Source organism: Lepidochelys olivacea (genome assembly GCF_965140295.1).
Source record: "Lepidochelys olivacea isolate rLepOli2 genome assembly, chromosome: 6".
NCBI classification, from domain to species: Eukaryota; Metazoa; Chordata; order Testudines; family Cheloniidae; genus Lepidochelys; species Lepidochelys olivacea.
The window spans coordinates 43625893-43647501 of NC_140416.1; the positions used below are offsets into that span (position 1 = coordinate 43625893).

Consider the following 21609-nt stretch of genomic DNA (forward strand, 5'->3'; position numbering starts at 1 on the left):
CAGGAATACTAATTTCCTGTTCACGTGTAATCTTCAACATTATAACTGAATTCCACACAACTCCACAAGAGTGCCCTTTTTGCTGCTGCACCTCTAATCGCATGATAGCACATTGCAATCAAAACAGTGCACTGCAGTGAGCGTGGTTACAAAGTCGTTAATCCAATCATTAAGTCAGCATAGTGAAACTGAATACAGGCATGGTTAGTACAACATGGAAAAACAGTGTGAACAGCTGCAATAGAAAAGGTCAATTTGAAATATAAGAGAGGTAGAAATCTTACATTAAGAAAATGTATACAAATGCAAAATCTAGACAACAGTATCACAGGAACAGTATGAAATATGTTAAAGACTTATTTATAGTCCCCATTATATTACTATCAAAACCACTTAAATTGGGCAAATTAGTCTATCCAACCCACCTCTGTCTTTTTTGTTCTAGAAGAGGAAGAGCACACCTTCCCTGGCATAAACATGTATGTGTAAAAAACCATGAAACATTGCCATATTTATAAATTCTTGCCTTTTTCACAATGTTTCCTGTGTCTAAAACAATCTCTATATGTGCCAACTATATTAACTGCTTACCTTAAAACCCAATTTTCCCAACACCGTTTCTCTAATTTAGTGCTATGTTGCTTTTACTCTGACTTACACCCAAAAATTAATGCCAACACTTTCAAACTTAATGCACAAAATTTGGTTTGCACCTCTTATTTGTTACCTTTGTGGCTCTTTTCTTTTCCCCTTCTAGGTCAGTAACCCTTATTTCCTGTCTAAGTGTCTTAGCATATGGAGTATGTCTACTTCTAAAAGAAGATGTCTAAAGAACCATGCCACAAATATTAATGCTAAGCTGAAAGGATTCTGTGCATATCTGCGCATTAGTTTTGGTTTGCCGGCTGACTCTGGAAAGTGAAAAGTTAAAAATTAAATTAAATAAAAATAAAAATAAATTAAATTAAATTTTAAGAAAAATGTAAAGCTATGTACAATTGTTCTTTCAAGAAGTGTTCATTTTTAGCAGCAATAAAAAGTACAGGTATCTTAGAAGATGAGGTATTGTAGTCAATACATTCACATGTTTGTATTTCCCCTGAGGATGAACACCAAGAAGGGGACTATTACTTGCGTCTAAAAGAACAGACTTCATAATGAACATCTGATCTAATAGGATCCAACATCTGGAGTTCTTTTTCCTGCAAAATATAGCTTTGACAAACAGTAACCAAGAATGGTCAGTGATACCATCATCATTTTCACACACCATCCAGGCTGGATCCAAAACAGTCATTTCTTCTTCTGCCTCTTACCCAAAAATCCAAACCTTTCTCTCTGTCCTGACAGCTAAGACCCTTGCCCATGCCCTGAACATTGACCATCTTCATTAATAATGGGTCATTGAGGCCAAAATCTTAGAACAGAAGGAAAAAAAAGATTGTGCATTTATATGAAGAAAAAGAATATCCAGCACTATAATAGTCAAGGCTAACAAATTTGGAAGAGATAAAACCTCATACTTCAGGGTTTAAGCCAATCTAACTACAAGGGAGTAGGAGGAGACCTAAAATGCAAGGTAGATTATCCCACATCTCTTTAATGCAATTTCTTACACCATCCTCTGAAACACCTGATCCTTGTCACTGTCAGCCATAGAATAGTGGACTACACTGATCAGAAGTCTGATCCACGTGATAATTCCTATGTAGTTACTACAACTTGTAGTCTTCAACTTCCCCACCCCCCGCATTACCCATCTCCATTTCATAACAAAACAAAACAAAAAAAAGGCCTTCCATAATTTCCATGCCCACTCCAACTATGTCAGTTCTCCTTTACTTGAACCCCTCCCTTGATTTCCCCATGCCTTCCACATAAGATGTAGGCTTCTCTTCCGAAAGGCCCCCTCAATACAACATCCTGGACTACTTCTGAGACCAAGCCTCTTATCACATCTCTACACTTTTGCTCCATCACCAACTATACCAGTCTTGATACACAATTCATCTCCTCCCCACACCCCAATCACTGTCATTTTCATGCCATTCTCCCTGAATGCCCTCCCTATGCCAGCTTGTCAAGCCACCCTCTCTTTCAAACACCTCCCTAAACACTCCCATGTTCTGCATTGTCCAAAAGTAAAGAAAAAACACCATTATCAACACTTTTATTCTGTTGAATCTCTACTGATGAGGCAATGGACCAATTATTATCATTATAGGCAGCTCAGTTTTATATTGGACAGCTGTCCAAGATCAGGAACACTAAAAACCTTTTTAACTCTGTATAACACGTTGGTTCTTGCCTCTCAAAAACCTGTTACCACCTTGTCAAACAGGTGATGGATCAACACTAGTACTGTATATAAATAACCACAACTACCAATCTACAACGGCAGTACTAACAACATAATACCAGATTCATAGTTTACTTAATCCAAAATAACATATGGTATCGCTCACAGAAAGACCCAGGGTTCTTGAAATACTGAAAGCCCATCTGGTAACTAACCTGTACTTTCCCCTGGCTAGGCACAATTTATAATTAAGCCACTTATCTGTGTATGTAACTAGTTTGTGAATAAGTGACCATCTAGTGGCCCCATTTTCCATTAGAAAAGCAAAATTGGGAATATTAAAAATCCCCAAAATTAATTTTGGTCATAGAAAGGTGGTTTGAAAGCAGTTCAAAAAATTAACTGGCATCCTGAGAATGAATGAATGAATGAATATATATATATATTTGATTGCAGTGGGAGGAGTGGGAGTGCAATATATATAATTGCAGTGGGAGGAGGGGTACAAAAGAAGGTGACAGGGCAGACTTACTAAAACTTCTTCAATTAAGGAACTGAACTAGAAAGCCTTAGCGTAGTTCCTAATGCAGTTTCTTACAGCTGGGAGCTACTTCAGAATAGCCTAGTGTGCGCATCCAAATAGAGCAGATACAAAAATAACACAGAGGGAAAAGTGTGTTTTTCTTAAATGTGTTATTTTGAAGCATGGATCTGGGTAGATTTAAATGACTGAGCCCCCAAATGGTTAAGTTCCTCCAGAAATAGACAAGCTTTAGTTCTCCATGTACATAGGGCATCTAATCTAAGCAATGTAAATATACTTTTCAACCTTAGAACAGGTCTTGGGAAAGACTGCATATAGCACAATAAAGGATTTACATAGGTGAAAATGAAGCAGCATACAGTTTCTGGTTGCAGATGTACCCTGTTATTTACAAACTTCCAAGCTTTTGTTTTAATGCAAAGTGTTCTTGAAAACACCATTAACTTTAAGGCCTGAGTAATCCCGTCTAATACTCTTCTATTACCTCTATTGTAACTGAATGCCTTGAAGCTTCCTCTAATGGAAACATTTTTCACTTCGACTGAGAACTCTCTCAGCCATGCATAGCATATTGTAAGCCTTTGGGTTCATTTGGTTTCCCCCCAGAATTGGATTATTTATTAAAAAGAATTCTGAACCAACCTGAGCCTCCCTCTGCCAAGTACTTGTCCTTTGCATAAATGACAGAATCCAGCATAGATTCAAAGAGAAGGAAATAGCCCTGTACGTGGAAAGAAAAAGAAAAAAAGATAGTTTAGAAAAAATCGTTTTCTGTATCTACAAGTCAATGCAAATATTTGTTGTTATACCAGTACATCATCTCCTCCTATTGATTCATCAGAGAACTTTCAGGCCCCAAAGGTGATATGATAAAGTTATTAGCAACTAAAGATAAAGGCTTAGAAGAGAAGAGCTATATAGGTTCTCACATGGTCCCCATGACCAGAATGTGTGTGCCTTACAAAAAATTAATGTTTTTCCTCAATTTTGATTTTGCTATAGTATTCCTACAGCAATGTTCTAGTTACATAGAGGAGCATCATAAGTTTCTCAAACGGCTAAAACACCTGCTAAATTAGAGATTTATACATTTACTATTCCATGCACACTAATTCTAAAATATATCTGTAATGTACAACTACAAAAGTGTTCCTAAATTAACGTATTTTGATTATGTTTCAGGCAACACAGGTATACTTGTGTATTTACATTACTTTCTAAATATGATTCCAAAAGAAATCTTGGAACTAGCCAACGGAACTAGATATGGATTAGAAATCAGATCTGTTGAACTTCAGGAGCGATTAATTGTATGTGCTGATTACACTGTATAGTAGTTCAAAATTAACAGAAGACAGGAAAATCCCCCTTCCACTTAAAACTGGAAGTCACAATAAAATGACTGTCAAAGAGATAAACACCAAAAAGATAATGTTTATGTTATTTAGCACCTGTAACTTGGTGGTATTCTGTACTACCTTGGACAATACCCACAAATAGACCCCGCCCCCCAAGAGACAAATTCATGGAATACAGGCCACCCAGGTAACAGGATTCCATACCAATAGCACTGCATATCAGTGCACACATTTATAGGAAATAAATTGGTTAGAACCTTGAATGATGGGTAAATTCTGTTTATTTCTTTTGATAAACGTTTAGGGTTTATATTTGCGTAGGACTAATTGCTAAACTCTAATTGTTTAAAACAACATATTATGCACTTTAAAAAAAAATGTCAAGCCAATTGTTTGCTGCCATGCAATACCAATGCCAACAGAAAGATACTATTAGAGGAATCAGATGATTTGTATATAATAGCCTTTCAGTTGTTACAGCATGTTTTATAGTACATGCAAATAACCATTGTTCTACTAACTGGCTTAGTGCCCATCACGCCACAGTCCTTGCATTTTATGACTTACAGAACAGCCCTTATCGTCACTATTATTATACATTTTGTCTACATTTATTTTTATACTTCTGAAGAAACTGAGAAAAAAAGTTAACACCGATTTTGTATTTTCATTTGGAAGTCCCGATTCCCACTCTGTTTAAAACGAAGTTTATCCAGACAACTGGACTTATGCCAGTAATTGAACTTCCACGTGGAAAACCCAGATTTAGGACTTTCAACAAAACCCAGAGCACCAGTGACCAATAAAAAAAATAAGGTGTGAAATGATCAATCACTAGAAAAAGGAATATTTCAATTTTAGTAAGGTGAATACTTCATTTGTAACGATTGAAAAAAATTAAGATAAAAAACAATGAATACTGGTAAACACATCTGCAATATACATAGTTCTAATGGCAGCTATGTAAAGTAGAGAAACCTTTGCCTGCTAATGTAACTTCTACATTTTTCAGTGCCACATCACGAAAGCACATTGTACATGTCTGGAAGGGTATTGCAAGAGCCTGATCTATGAAATGTTATCTACATTTCTAGAAAGGAAAATGTTTTATGCAGGGGAAAAACCAGACCACAGAAAACTTATTAAAACAATTCTGCACTTCAGACTACAATTGCATAGTTTAATATATTGTTTATTCAGATATGAAAGCGTGCATCATTTTCCACACAAGAAAAAAAAAAAAAAAAGGAATAAACCACCAGGCTTTTGCAGATGGTATGCATTTTCAAAAGAAAACTAACAACTCAGAAAATCCTGTTCAGAAGTATGTATCGCTTACATTGGATACTCCTGTAATTACCATCAAATAATATCACATTTAAGTGTAATTATAACTAAAGTGCCATTAGCCAACAGCATGCAACACTGAGTAAAAAAACTATCAGACAAGTAAAGGCTCTATCATTCCTGAGTCTACTAGAGAATTAAAACTGTCCTCTGGGATGCTATCTGTTTTGGCTGTTCCATTTATATTCTGATAGGACATGTCTTAGCATATACTTATTTCTGCATTTTTACCACCATCCATATATTAAAGATCTCTACAGTCAATAGCCTAATATAATTTCCCCAGAAGTTAGCATACATAGAGCAACATTAAAGCCAGGAAATGTAGCGTTAACAACAGAGTTCCTTTTTAAATTCACCCTATTAGGTGCTGGATGTTGCTAATATATGGGGCAGACAAAAATCACCTGCCATAACTAAGAAAAAACAGCAAACTGAGGATGACAACTTAAAATCTCTCAGACTTAAAGGAAATCTCCATCACCACACAGAGCAGCTCTGAATCCTTTCATACAGTTTGTAGAAATATAGCCAATACCTGCCAAACACAGATTTTGGGTAGAATATAGAATCATAGAATATCAGGGTTGGAAGGGACCTCAGGAGGTCATCTAGTCCAACCCCTTGCTCAAAGCAGGACTAATCCCCAACTAAATCATCCCAGCCAGGGCTTTGTCAAGCCTGACCTTAAGAATATCTTTAGGAAAGAGATTCCACCACCTCCCTAGGTAACCCATTCCAGTGTATAGGCAGTTTAGTTTCCATATATTACTTTATTTCAGCAATTCCTGCAGCATGTTTGGTGGCATTTCATAGTTTTACAGAAAATGACACAAAATAAAATAAGTTAATCAAATACTAACCAACTTTAATTCTGAGGGGCTCTCATTCCAGAGAGTCCTGAACTAAAAAAAGACCAAGGCCAACTAAGCGTTCAAAACCAGGCTCCATTACTATGTGCTAAGCAATTAATCTTACCTGGTGTGACAGGTAGTCACTCAAGGTACGTCTACACAGGAGGAAAAAAAAACTCATGGCTGGTCCAGGTCAACTGAGTAGGGCTAGAGCCCTGGCTGAAAAATTGCTGTCTAGACATTCAGGCTCTGAGGCCCTGTGCAAGCTGAGGATCCCAGAACTTGGGCACCAGCCCAAGCCCGAAGGTCTACACAGCAATTTTTTTTAGCCCAGCAGGCCAAGCCAGAGTCAGCTGATCTGGGCCAGCCATGGCCATGCTGTGGATCTTCTATCCCCACAGATGTACCCTCAAGGAACCACAGCTCAGACCTTCCAGGGCCTTTAAAGAGGACAAACATTAAAACCTCAGGCACATTTACACCAGCCTGCACCACTCAGCAGTTGAATAGCTTCATTTTGCATTAGCCAGAGCTCTAGAAATAGCCAACGGTAAAACACACTGGAGATCACCAGAGGGGGAACGAATTGTTGTGAGGACCTCAGTAGAGAAGGCTAAATCATTCTCATCATTCCTATAACAATGGCTTACCGCTGCACTGTAACCTAGAAATTCAGAAGCAGTGACTGATGTAGAAGGACCTTGTGGCTATAGGTTATTCCAAAACTTAATGGAATTATTTACCTATCCCAAGAAGAGCTGGATTGTGAGATCCGCAGATAGTAACTTAACAACTTCCTATAATTGCCCAACAACTGAGCTGATAATACTCATTTACTTTTAGCCATCAACTGGTGTTCAACCATAACAAGATCAGTATTTCCTATGCTATAAAAAGACATCCATGCAAGGCCAAGATGTTTTTAGTCTCTAAATGCAAAGTAGAGAATGATTTTTTTTTCTTTAGAGCTCTTAAATGAATGAAGAGATTACCTGGAGTTTCCAATAACGATGCCACAAAAACGTGGTGTTACTGATACTCATGTCAGTCAAAAGGTTAAAGTCATTCAATGATACAGAGACACTAGATACTTGGCTTTTCACACAATCTGATCATAATATTTGTCAAGTAATAGGTATTTCCTTCTCTAGTCCTGCTTCCTAATTTGTTGTGCACCAACAGGAAACCGTTCCCTTTATTTCATTAAACCAGCAGTAGGGTATAAAAATCCCAACGATATATCCCAGGATGAATACTATACTCAATGATGAAGCCAGCCAAAAAGTTAGCTAGTATCACTCTGACTTTGTCCTCACCCATAACTATTGCACATTTGGGGACAATTTATACCTTCAAATCAGGGGCACTGCTATGGGTACCCGCATGGCCCCACAGTATGCCAACATTTTTATGGCTGACTTAGAACAGCTCTCATCCCCTAATGCCCCTACTCTACTTGCGCTACATTGATGACATCTTCATCATCTGGACCCATAGAAAAGAAGCCCTTGAGGAATTCCACCATGATTTCAACAATTTCCATCCCACCATCAACCTCAGCCTGCACCAGTCCACACAAGAGATCCACTTCCTGGACACTACGGTGCTAATAAGCGACAGTCACATAAACACCACCCTATACCAGAAACCTACTGACCACTATATGCCTACCTACATGCCTCCAGCTTTCATCCAGACCACACCACACGATCCATTGTCTACAGCCAAGCTCTATGATACAACCGCATTTGCTCCAACACCTACAAGATCTCTATCAAGCATTCTTTCAACTACAATACCCACCTGCTGAAGTGAAGAAACAGATTGACAGAGCCAGAAGAGTACCCAGAAGTTACCTACTACAGGACAGGCCCAACAAAGAAAATAACAGAACACCACTAGCCATCACCTTCAGCTCCCAACTAAAACTTCTCCAACGCATCATCAAGGATCTACAACCTATCCTGAAGGACGACCCACCACTCTCACAGATCTTGGGACACAGGCCAGTCCTTGCTTACAGACAGCCCCCCCAACCTTAAGCAAATACTCACCAGCCACCACACACCATACAACAAAAACACTAACCCAGGAACCTATCCTTGCAACAAAGCCCATTGCCAACTGTATCCACATATCTATTCAGGGAAACCATCATAGGGCCTAATCACATCAGCCACACTATCAGAGGCTCGTTCACCTGCACATCTACCAATGTGATATATGCCATCATGTGCCAGCAATGCCCCTCTGCCATGTACATGGGCCAAACTGGACAGTCTCTACATAAAAGAATAAATGGACAGAAATCAGATGTCAAGAATTATAACATTCATAAACCAGTCGGCGAACACTTCAATCTCTCTGGTCACTCGATTACAGACCTAAAAGTGGCAATATTACAACAAAAAAACTTCAGAAACATACTCCAACGAGGGACTGCTGAATTGGAATTAATTTGAAAACTGGACACCATTAAATTAGGCTTGAATAAAGACTAAGAGTGTTTGTGTCATTGCATAAAGTAAAACTATTTCCCCATGTTTATTTTTCCCCCACTGTTCCTCACACAGTCTTGTCAACTGCTGAAAATGGCCCACCTTGATCATCACTACAAAAGGTTTTTTCTCTCTCCTGCTGATAATAGCTCACCTTACCTCATCACTCTCGTTACAGTGTGTATGGTAACACCCATTGTTTCATGTTCTCTGTGTATATAAAGTCCCCCTACTGTATTTATCACTGCATGCATCCGATGAAGTGAGCTGTAGCTCACGAAAGCTTATGCTCAAATAAATTTGAGCATCTCTACGGTGCCACAAGTACTCCTTTTCTTTTTGCGGACACAGACTAACATGGCTGCTACTCTGAAACTTGTCAATATACAATAGTATGTGAAGTATCATTCTATATATTTACCCTTGCATAAGGTCAATATAAACATTTTGTTAACCTCTGCACAGTAGTTAAAGGCTGAACTGCACCAGACACGCAGGTGTTCCTATATCTACAACCAGGAAAGGGGAGGAATGGTCTTCACCTCCACCGAAGAAAAGAGAAGGAGATGCACTCATTACTTTACCCCTATCTTTGCAGTTACAAAAATAAAACATAGTTAATTTAGCAACAGACTTTCCATTCCTTTTGGCAAAGAATGAGCCCGGGTTCTAGCAATATACAATTTAAATTAATCATTCGAATGTACTTTAGGAATAGTTCACCTGATTTTAGTTATAACACCAAAATTCTCAATTCTGATTTAGTTTGGAATATTGAAGACCAATGCTCTAACATTTAATAGAAGAGCCAGAGAGAGAGAGTGAGGTCATAATCACACCTGCCTTCATAAAGACCACACTATTCAATTTTTTAAAAAGTTCTAAAATAGATGTTAGTAGTTGGCTTTAAGTTTCAATGTTATGGATTAATTCTTTATGAAATTTCTTCTAAAATGCCTGCCATCTGCAGTGACAGACCAGGTAGGTGAGGCAGTATCTTTTACTGGACCAACTTCTGAACAGAAGTTGGTCCAATAAAAAGATAGTACTTCACCCACTACGTGTCTCTAATATCCTGGGACCAACAGGGCTACAACAAGACTGCATTCATGTCATCTACTAGGTTTACTAATCTAGCCTAAATGATAAGGCTGGATGATGAATATCCCTTACCAGCAACACAATCAGATCTTAGTGAACACCACTGTCCTTTCTTTGACCTTTCCACTGTGGCTCTGCTGGCTTTATCTCAGCCCTATGTTCTCCACAACGCAATGTAACAACTTGGTAAGTTACTGGGAACTGTCCTTAGTACTGAATCAAGTCATTTATTACCAGTATCAAAACTCTTTGCTTTATGTGCTGTGCTCATCTCCAATGTAATTTAGAATGTAATTTCACAGGCTACTGCCTCACCTGTAGGGGTGCCATCTGGAAAGAGAATTATACCTGACATTTTCTGCCATGATCTTCTGGGGCATTCTTGCTTCCACACTGACAACATTCAAGTTTAAAAACAAAAAACAAACATGTATTAGCACCTTCAATAATAATTACTGCAAAGGGATCTGTACTGCACAAATCTGTGAATAGAATATTAATGAGTCAGTCTTGCTAGTGGCTGAACTAACAGACGTGAAAGATTACATGTTTTCTGTAAAAGACCAAACTGAATACACAGAACCCTTTAAATCCTCTGCTGTGGAATGTAGTGTTTCCCTCTTACAAAGTTTACCATTCTTCCACTAAACAATCAATAGTTAAAACAAATTACCAAGGTACTTTTCCTTTCTTTATGTTTTACAATCATAAATGATGAGAGTTCCCCAGCTGCCAAAAGGCAATAAAAATAAACAGTTCTATGCATTAAATTCAAGGAAGTTTAAATCAGCAGACTGGCCTGAGTGATAAACAAAAATGTTGCTAAAAATTGGGCACATTCCTTTAAAGCAAAGTTACAAAGGTCAGTTCTATGCAAAGAGACCCTGCTACAGAAATTGTCAACAGACATTAATACAAATGGTTAGTTATTGACATTAAAAAAAACTGGATTTGTCAAGTTTTTAAATACTGTATGAGAGCAGAGATTTACTTCAACAGTTTCACAAAACCCTTGCCAGTTGAGTAGCATATATTGCTACATATTAATTTCCTTCTTTATTAGTCCATGAAATGCAATACCCTGTACTCTGTCATAATCACTGAAAAATAAAGGAGTTTTCCTAAAATTGTTAAATTCTGAAGACTTGGACTAAAATCAAAGTACAGAAAATATGGTGTATATAGTTTCAGATCAACACCTAGCAATTTAGGCATGTTCTCATCACTAAAGGGAAGTAAATGGGTTCATTTCTTTGGATGCAACAGGAAACATAGCTCTTGCAATAAAAAAGGGTATACCAGTATACCTATTTAGTTCCATATAGAGCTGAAAGCTGAAATATTTTGTCAAATGTATTTCTAGGATGTGACAAATGACAATATCCTGCAATAACATCGACAAATCTTATGGAATTAAGATAAGCATTACTGAATAAATGGTATACCTTTGGGATCTACTGGATTAAAAATGCAATTGTGAATTGTTATTGTGGAACTGTATGCAACTCCTCTAGGCACTTGACTAATATAATCTCTGGAAAGAATAAGGTTTTTTGGGGACAATACATATGAAGTGGATTTCCTAGGAAATACTTGGAAACCCCCACCTACAAACTCAGCCTTTAAAGCTTTGATGTGGGGGGTGAGAGTGGGCAGCTGATCATCCGTTATATGAGAACAGTTTAAAGGTGCAGTCTGGATTCTCAGACAAAGAAAGGACTTTTGAACAAACAGCCTGGGTTTAAGGGGACTCAGGGCCTTCTTCCCGATCCAGCAAACAAATTAGACCTTTGGTCTGTGGATGGGCCCAATCCTTAGCAAAGGGTTGGAAGGACTAGACTTATTGAGGCCTCATAAAACTGGGTGCTAGTTCTGAGCTGAGGCTGTGATGAACTTTCGACTACAAAAGAGACCCCTTTGGAGGACTCACCTGCCAGAGGCCCATGTTGGAGACAATTGGGGGGGAGGAGAAAACGGGGAACTCTGGTAAGCTTATTAACATGTGTCATAAATATAAAGGGAAGGGTAACCACCTTTAAAATCCCTCCTGGCCAGAGGAAAAATCCTCTCACCTGTAAAGGGTTAAGAAGCTAAAGATAACCTCGCTGGCACCTGACCGAAATGACCTCGAGGTCATTGATGAGGAGACAAGGTACTTTCAAAAGCTGGCAGGAGGGAGAAAAACAAAGGGTCTGTGTCTCTCTGTGTGATGCTTTTGCCGGGAACAGAACAGGAATGGAGTCTTAGAACTTAGTAAGTAATCTAGCTAGGTATGTGTTAGATTATGATTTCTTTAAATGGCTGAGAAAATAGCTGTGCTGAATAGAATGAATATTCCTGTCTGTGTGTCTTTTTTGTAACTTAAGGTTTTGCCTGGAGGGATTCTCTATGTTTTGAATCTAATTATCCTGTAAGGTATTTACCATCCTGATTTTACAGAGATGATTCTTTTTTACTTCTATTAAAAGTCTTCTTGTAAGGAAACTGTATGCTTTTTCATTGTTCTAAGATCCAAGGGTTTGGGTTTGTGGTCACCTATGCAAATTGGTGAGGATTTTTACCAAACCTTCCCCAGGAAGTGGGGTGCAAGGGTTGGGAGGATTTTTGGGGGAAAGACATGTCCAAACTACGTTTTCTCAGGAACCCAGATAAAGTTTGGTGGTGGCAGTGGCAGTCCAGGGGCAAAGGGTAAAATAGTTTGTACCTTGGGGAAGTTTTAACCTAAGCTGGTAAAAGTAAGCTTGGGAGGTTTTCATGCAGGTCCCCACATCTGTACCCTAGAGTTCAGAGCGAGGAAGGAACCTTGACAACATGCATGTAGGTTCTTTGTTTTTTTTAAATGTTTTCTCTGGAATGCTTTTTCTTTAAGAATAAACTATGCTTGCTTACGAAGTGCTGTGAGGTAACTTATAACTGTGGCAATTACGCTGCGTATCACTTCTCAGGGGAGAAGCAAGTAACTATTTAGGCAGACTGTCTTTTGCTGGGAACACAGCAAAGGCAGGAAACTGCTCAGTCTGGAAATAACCCGTCAGGATGAAGAGAGGTGTGGGTCGCCACTCAAGAAAGGCAACAGCTGGGGAGCTGAAAGCCTGAGAGCAGGTGCCCTTGCTGAACCACTGAGGGGAAATACAGGTGCAGTTGCCCTGAAATGTGACATTTATAAAACTGGTTGATAACTCTTTCAGTACAGAATAGGACCCAAGATGGAGGGAAGGAAGAACTGAACAACCTTGTTTGGCAGCCACTTGAATAACTGTTATGATAATATTCTGTTACCTAATTAGGATTTGTGGTAATAGCAAAAAGAGAACACAGGAAATGCTGCACCAGATCAGACCACTAGTCCATCTAGTCTAATACCCTGCCTCCAATAGAGGCCAGTATCCAACATTTCAGAAGAAAACAAGAAATCCTCCAGAAGGCAGCTACAAAATAACCATAAAAATCTCTTCCTAACTCCCCCATTAGAGCCTTATTTCAAATAACCTGACCATAAAAATCTCTTCCTAACTCCCCCATTAGAGTCTTATTTCTTTAAGCAAGAAGATTTTTAACCATCAAGATAAGTGCCCAACAATGAGGCCTGCTAGACTGTGGAATAAACTGGACAGGGAGTTGTAGTTGATAATCTGCAGAATAATATTGCATTGGCAGGTACACAAACAGGACAATCAGTCTCTCAATTTTCTAGTTAAAGAAAGACTGATTTGCAGATTTTATTAAATTGTTCTTTACTTTAAAACTATTTCACAGGGAGCAAATAAATGCAAAATAAGGCTGTGGCACATTTAAATGAGGAAGAATAAGCTATACAGGAACTTCATCACCTGGTCTGCAGCATCCCCCATTCTCCTTAAATTTTATTAACATGGCCTTCACACTCCTTGAAATTAATGATATTATGCAAGTTAATTCCAAAATATGCCAGGGAAACAATATTTACTCACAGCAAACTCACACCTCAAAAAAACCCCAAACAAACAAAAAAACCCAGTGATTTTATTAGTATTCACATCTCGCCGTGGTCCTTAAAGTGTAATATTGAACAGATAGAAAAAAAGCCAAACTGAAAGTTTTAAAGTAGAAATCTGATACGCACTATTGGATGTGGGCAGAAATCATTTTCGTACTACTTTACAGGAATCAATGTGTTCAGCATTTAAATAGCTTCTCTTCACAATGTAACAGACCGAAAAAAATTCAAGTCTAGTGCAAAATATAGTTTATGATTTCTCACAAAGAAAATATTCGAAGGTTGTGTTATTGCTGGCAAAATTATAAGCTCTTACTTCCAAAGTTTAATGAAGTCATCACAAAAGTTAAGTTTGAGTACAATGTGGTAAATAATATTAAAAGCACCAAACGTTTTATGCTTATAAAAATGATTTTTTTAAAATAATATACAACTATAAAAAGTGTTCGTTCTCTAGCTCCCACTACCAATAGGGAGTAACAAATATTATTTGCATCTCATTCCAACCCCTCCCTCTCACTAAAATGATGAGCTTCAGACTTGACTGTGGTACATGTATAGCAATTACTGTAAGGAAAAATTGACAAGATTTTCCTTCGAACGTCAGCTATTCTAAGAAATGAAGGATTAAGAGACAGGAATTTGGGGTTCTATACCTGGCTTGTAAAGGATTCATTGTTTTAACTAGGACAGGTCACAATCTCTCCATACCTCCATCTACCCACATGTAAAAAAAAGAGTCTAACTGTCTCAGAAGTATGGGAGGTTTCATTCAACTGTAAAATCCTTGCTTTGGAAGAGGAATATTTTGCCATGAACCCACTGGTGCAACATACTATTTTCTTTCAGTTACCTGCACTCATCCTCTCCACAAGCAGCATATAATACTTGCAAATATGTCAAAAAGTGTTTCATGTTTGCAATAAAATATCCACCACCCTAATTTTTGTGTAAGGAATGTTTGATTCAATTTAACTATAGAACTTGCATCAGTACTTCATATAGCAGCTCGTTTCACAGTTAAGTACTGTATGTAGAATTACTCTAATTGCTGTAAGACATCATTGCCTCTTCCAAATCTTTATCTCTAGGGAAAAGGGCATAAACGTGATTCTGCCTGCGAACAAGCTATTTTGCACACAATACCTGCTCACAATATAGTATTCATAGCAAGATTCTGAACTTCTACTTAAATTTGGTGTAATAAACAAAACTTGACACCCATAGTGATTTATATCTTTGAAGCACTGTATAAATACTAATGTTACACACACAAATGCACAAAGAAAATCCTCTACTTGGTAAACATTTGCAGACTGCCAATGGACAGTGTATATACGAGCATTGTTTGTTTTAGCTGCATCTTCATACAGAATACAAGAGTAAGTGGAAATCAATCAATTTAAGAACTACATTTTGAATAAAATGATCTATCTGATCAGCCTGCCTGTAGAACACCCGTGACAAAGGCAAAAAGTTAAATATACTGGTCACGTTTTTGTTTTTTTTAAGGGCTGGATAACTGTGTGGCCAATAATATTTATAGTTCTGTAAATTAAGGTTTTCTATAGTTCAGAACACAAGGCAACTGAAGGGCATTATAGCAGGTTCATCCTTTTCTAACACCACAAGTACAATGCTAGAGGTAAGTCACCACTGTATATTGGACCAGTGGTCTAATCTGGTTGAGAAAAATCTTATGTTCCTACATTCACAGAACTGGTCACTTAAAACCTGGAAGTCTGGCAACCACAACATTTGCTTACTTAGAATCCCCACAATCACTCCTACTCTAACAGCTTATTTTTATTAAACTACTCCAAAGCACTTAACACTGCCAACTCTTTGTTCATTGAAGAAGAAGGCGCAACCTTAAATCATGACCCTGCTTTATGCGGAAAGGCAAATAAGCTCTTTAATTCCACGTATGCCAGCTCTGGACCCATCTAACTGTTCGAGGACATTGCAGCTCTTCAAGGAGAGATGTATTTTTGTTCGCTCTATAGAGTTTTTCTGCATGAGGACTCCACCTGTAAATAGGGCTAAAAGGATAATTGCAGAACAGTAAGACAACAGAACAGTTTCCTCAAATACTTTGCCAACTTGTGTGGAAAAGAGGAGGGGTCATTACTTGGTCACCATCGTCCTGCTCCAAACCATGTTGATCATTATGGTGGGGTCGTCATCTGCTCCAAATGCCCAGCAAGAAATTCCTGATTTGGGCTGCGAGGCCAACCAGTCTCTCCGCTGAATGCACAGCTGGGGAGGAATCTTGGCAGGGAACCGCCTCTTGGGTTAGCTCCAGTCTTTGGCATTATGCCTTTCGATACACACTACATGAAGAGGTAGCTCTCAACTGACCACACTTTTTCATATCTTCCGAGTAATTTACAAGCTAGTTTTAATGGAGAACAGAAACAAACTGGTATCTTAGTTACATTTTGGACTTAAGATGTACATTTTAGTCCTTCAGCTTTACCAATAGTGCATTCAGTCTCTGGAAAAGAGGAGGAGGACTGGCTTCGCTATTTATCAACATCCCCTGCCTGCTAGCCAGCCAAGAAACACAAATAAAATTCACAGAAGAGACAAACTGCTCATTCATCCTACCTCTAAGCTTGATGAGGATGGTAAGTAGAGCAGAAAGCACGAAACCTTTGTTTTAGGCACACAAAATGAGATACCCACAAAAACTTTCTATGCTATGTACCACCAGCTCTACCTTCCTCCATAGTTTTGTTAAGGGAAATTTAATCCCACTAGTCTGCTACAATGTCTGCTAAATGAGAGCAGTGATAACTTTCCCAGTGAATGCGCTCAAAGAATGGAACGCTGAAACTAAAAACTAGCATGGTCTAATCTCCTGCATCTTCATATCTTCATATCTTCAGTAGTCTCCTGTCATAAATATAAAGGGAAGGGTAAACCCCTTTGAAATCCCTCCTGGCCAGGGGAAAGCTCCTCTCACCTGTAAAGGGTTAAGAAGCTAAAGGTAACCTCGCTGCCACCTGACCAAAATGACCAATGAGGAGACAAGATACTTTCAAAAGCTGGGACGAGGGAGAGTAACAAAGGGTCTGTGTCTGTCTGTAGTCGTCTTGGCCGGGGACAGAACAGGAATGGAGTCTTAGAACTTTTAGTAAGTAATCTAGCTAGGTATGTGTTAGATTATGATTTCTTTAAATGGCTGAGAAAAGAATTGTGCTGAATAGAATAACTATTTCTGTCTGTGTATCTTTTTTGTAACTTAAGGTTTTGCCTAGAGGGGTTCTCTATGTTTTTGAATCTAATTACCCTGTAAGATATATACCATCCTGATTTTACAGGGGGGATTTCTTTATTTCTATTTACTTCTATTTTTTATTAAAAGTCTTCTTGTAAAACACTGAATGCTTTTTCATTGTTCTCAGATCCAAGGGTTTGGGTTTGTGGTCACCTATGCAAATTGGTGAGGCTTTTTATCCAACATTTCCCAGGAAAGGGGGGGGTGCAAGTGTTGGGAGGATTGTTCATTGTTCTTAAGATCCAAGGGTCTGGGTCTGTAGTCACCTAGACAAATTGGTGAGGCTTTTTACCAAACCTTGTCCAGGAAGTGGGGTGCAAGGTTTTGGGAAGTATTTTGGGGGGAAGGACGCGTCCAAACAGCTCTTCCCCAGTAACCAGTATTAGTTTGGTGGTGGTAGCGGCCTGTCCAAGGTGTAATATTTTGTACCTTGGGGAAGTTTTGACCTAAGCTGGTAAAGATAAGCTTAGGAGGTTTTTCATGCAGGTCCCCACATCTGTACCCTAGAGTTCAGAGTGGGGGAGGAACCTTGACATCTCCATTTTTCATTTTATATCTGTGTATGAGTATTTCCATTCCCCTTCCAATAGCTCCACTGGAGTAAGGAACTTAAAGGTTAAGTGAGAAAAAGGTTTAAGGAGGCAGCCTGCTTGGAAGCTATGTAGTAGCGCTGTGCTATACAAGATCTGAAGTTTCTAAACAAAAATGAAAATTCGCAATAGATTGGGAATGTTACCAAAGCAAAAGTAAAACATGAAAGATGTTGTAGAGTGTAATATGTCACTATGCAGGATCAACCAGCAATGTTGTTACAATGTTATTGCTAGTGCAAGTGGTCATCCATTTCTCTCTCTTTTTTTTTTTTTTAAATCCAAGTGATACTGCACCTACCCACCCAAGCTGGTAAGGTATTTTTTTTACTCTCCCATCAAAAAGTTATTTGCTTACGGTGAGAATTTTTGAAAAAAACTGCTAGTTCCATCTTGTACTCCCACAAAAGACCATCAGTTCCCTGTCATGTAGGGCTGAAGTGTGAATCTTCATGTGACAGTATCCTTATGATGATAAATTAAGTTTCTCTCGCTAACCATCTCACTTGCACCTTTGGCCACTAATCCATCCATCTCCTTCTGGCCTTGGACTCTATGAATCTGCTAGAGTTACTTCTGTATTCCAAATCTCTAAGCAGATTCAAGTAGTCACCTTCTAAAAACATCCAGGGGAAGCCCTTCCCTTCTGACCTCACCCTAATAAATTCACATCTCCCATGCAAAAATAAGTTAGACTAATTTGAGGACAGGCAATAATTTGATCCAGCATCTGTGGAAGTCTATGATCCAATACCTCATGACCCACAAGGGTTAGAAACTTTAGGCTCTTGGAAAGGTGAAGAGTACCAGCTTTTCATTAGGATGCATATTTGCTATTAATTCAAGAAGGTCAAAAGGTCATTTGGATCTTTACTCTTCCCCCACCCCTCCAAAAACCAACAGTTTGGCTTTATATACACGAGATTTCCCCATTTTATTAGCTACAGTTTTCTCTCTCTCTCTCTCGGAGACCAGGACAGATTGAGGTAATTGACTTTAAAGATGAAAAGTATGAAAGATCTACCAATACACATTTTTGAACTGTAAAATAATGCTTTGTAAGCCACGAGACATATGCATATTTGCTTGTGGTTTCGAAACTTGTAATGAAACACTAACTCTTTATACCACACTTTATTCTGTATATGTCACATCTCTTCCAAAAACACTCAGAAGCATAAAAGAGAGGGAATTCATTTGTTACTATTATCCTCATTCTTCCGCCTTCCCTTCTATTGTTTAATCGCTCTCTGCTAGTTTTCTGGAATAAATTTGCTGCACAAAGCTTAGTCTAAATCTGTTTTCCTAATGTCTGTATGGTGTATTATACAACAGTGCCATAATTCTAACAAAGGCCTTGGGAGCTACTACCATATAAATAACATTTTTAAAATCTGTACTGGTATTTTTCATATCCTTGTAAAAAGAAATTATTTTAAAAAACTGTTTCTACTCCATGTGTGCACGTGTGTGTTTGTTTCCAAGTATTATGGAAACCATTTCTATTGTCTTTCCTTAAGATGCTTTTGGAATTTCCACTGTTGGTGTTTATCACTAGGTAATTACAGATAAACTACTGTAATGCCATCCAAATAGCAAGCATTTATACTGTCAAAAGTAACTAAAATGCCTAACTTGAGACTGGGAGCTTTATTAATTTAGTTAACAGGTGATTAAACCAAAGTATCACATTATTATAAAACTGCATGAAATATTTGAAACTAAGGGCAGTGCAACTCAGAACATTTGCATATTTTCAACTCTGAACTACTTAATGCAAAATTATTTGGAAGGTCGATGCAGTTAGAGCCAAGAGTACATCTGCAAATTCAATAAGCAGCTACTTAATTTTTGTTAAGTGCTGACTGTATGAGAAGACCGACGTGATACCTGTCCCAAAGAGACTAGAGTGTAAAACAGACCAATTAGACAAAGTATATGGAGAGAATCAGACAACTAAGGCACTGTAAATCCGTAGATATGTACATCCATGGACCATGTTTGCGGATCATGAATGTATGCAGATCCAAATTTTATATCTAGAGCCCTACAAATCTGCTATATATCCACAGACCATGTTGCGGATCATGGATCGGATTCGGATACAAATTTTGTGATACCAATATAAAATGTAAACCAGTTGGGGTGAGTGGGGGGAGGGAGTGCATTTAACAAAGTAATCTAATGCTTACCAATGTAGTTTTATAATTTCTGCAAATGCTGAAAAGATTAGCTACACTACGTAACTATGTATAAGCAAGATGATGATTTTTCAAGATACACGGCAAAGCTCAATTATTTTTAATGGACTTCCTACATGAAACCTATGTTATAAGACCTTACCCATGAGTTTTGGGACATCATGCCATATAGTCACAATCAACGACACAAGCCTCAAGCTGCAAACTCAATATAGATGGTGAGCTGTACCAGATACAGTACACTGCAAAAAGGCAATGTAACTGTGCTTTAAAAATCTTGAATTGGGACAACCCAGACAAGAGGTGTCAGGGATTATCGGGTATTTCTGGTGCCAGGTAGTGAGGACCATTTTCTCCACCTTCCCTGGTGACAAAAGTTCTCCTTCAGGCAAGACAGATTTCCAAATTCAGTTAACAGTCTATACTGAAAAATCAGGATTATTTTTGTAAAACTGATTTTGCTAATGCTTTTGACAAACAAACCAACCCTTTTGCACTACATTTAGTTATTTGTGCATCTTACCATCCACTCAGATATAATAATGTCCACTTTCTCAACAGGCAAATCAACTTCTTCAATTCTTCCTTTGACAATGGTAATCGTATCTTCAAGATTATTCAGCCTACAATTTCACAAGATCAGTAACATTAGATGACTCCTTAATGTTAACTCACCACAGAGGTTTCAATAATAAAGCAGAAGATCTATCCTGAATGTTTACATTTTCCATGTTCTCCTTTCTAAAGGGTAAAACATTCTTCTCTACTGTGCAATAAAGAACCCGTAGTAGAGTAAGATTTCAGAAAACTTAGTGCTTACTGTTAGAAAATTTGAACTCTCCCTCTTTTGAGTCATCTTTCAAGATAGCAAAGAGCATACTAAAAGTTCCAAAAACTCTATCAGGCAAGTGACAGGTAAAAGATGGTGGTCAGTAGAAGATCTACAGGGGCATCCCTGTGCACTGTGCATACAAAGTTGTTGGCCTCAAAGCACAGGAAAAAGAAAATGAAATATGCCTCCCCTTTCTTTTCAGTTATGGGTTCCCAATTCTCCTCCTCTGACCCCCCTGAATAAGCCTAGAGTGTTGTGACGAGTGCACGCTAATGAGTGATGAAAATTAACTCCCTCACAAAGCTATTTTAACAAAAACAAATTACGTGCAAACAAAACCAACTGCAAAGTCACTGAGAACAACTGCTCCCCATAGATCAATAATATTATTCTACAATAAAGGCGCTTTCCTCATTGTGCTTTCCGCAACAGTGTTATCTGCAATGTTTAGTAACTGCAGTATTCCAATGTTACCTTATGCACAATTTATAGTAGAAACATTTTCAGTACAAAAAGTACGCTTTGCCATGTTGCTGCAGTTTTCTGAATAAAAACACATTACCATTTAAGGGCTAAACAACTTGAGTTATAATATTTCCAGTCTCTGTACTGCACCATATCAATCTTTCTTGCATGTGCATTATCACGACAGCTAATGTTATAGAGGACAGAATAATTATTTGCATCAGAGAAATTTATTTCTCCACAATTCTTATCTCTGCCCCT

At 38.2% G+C, this 21609-nt stretch overlaps 1 protein-coding gene across 1 annotated transcript in view; it reads right to left on the bottom strand.

Moving 5' to 3' along the window:
* PRMT3 (protein arginine methyltransferase 3) overlaps nucleotides 1–21609 on the bottom strand; it is a gene marked incomplete at its 5' end in the record, with an annotated part of 104290 nt that overhangs the window by 48239 nt on the left and 34442 nt on the right. The window contains 2 exons of the mRNA XM_084632288.1: nucleotides 3486–3564; nucleotides 20575–20674. Of these exons, the coding sequence (XP_084488414.1) occupies nucleotides 3486–3564; nucleotides 20575–20674 (179 nt within the window). The remainder of the gene's footprint in view (nucleotides 1–3485; nucleotides 3565–20574; nucleotides 20675–21609) is intronic.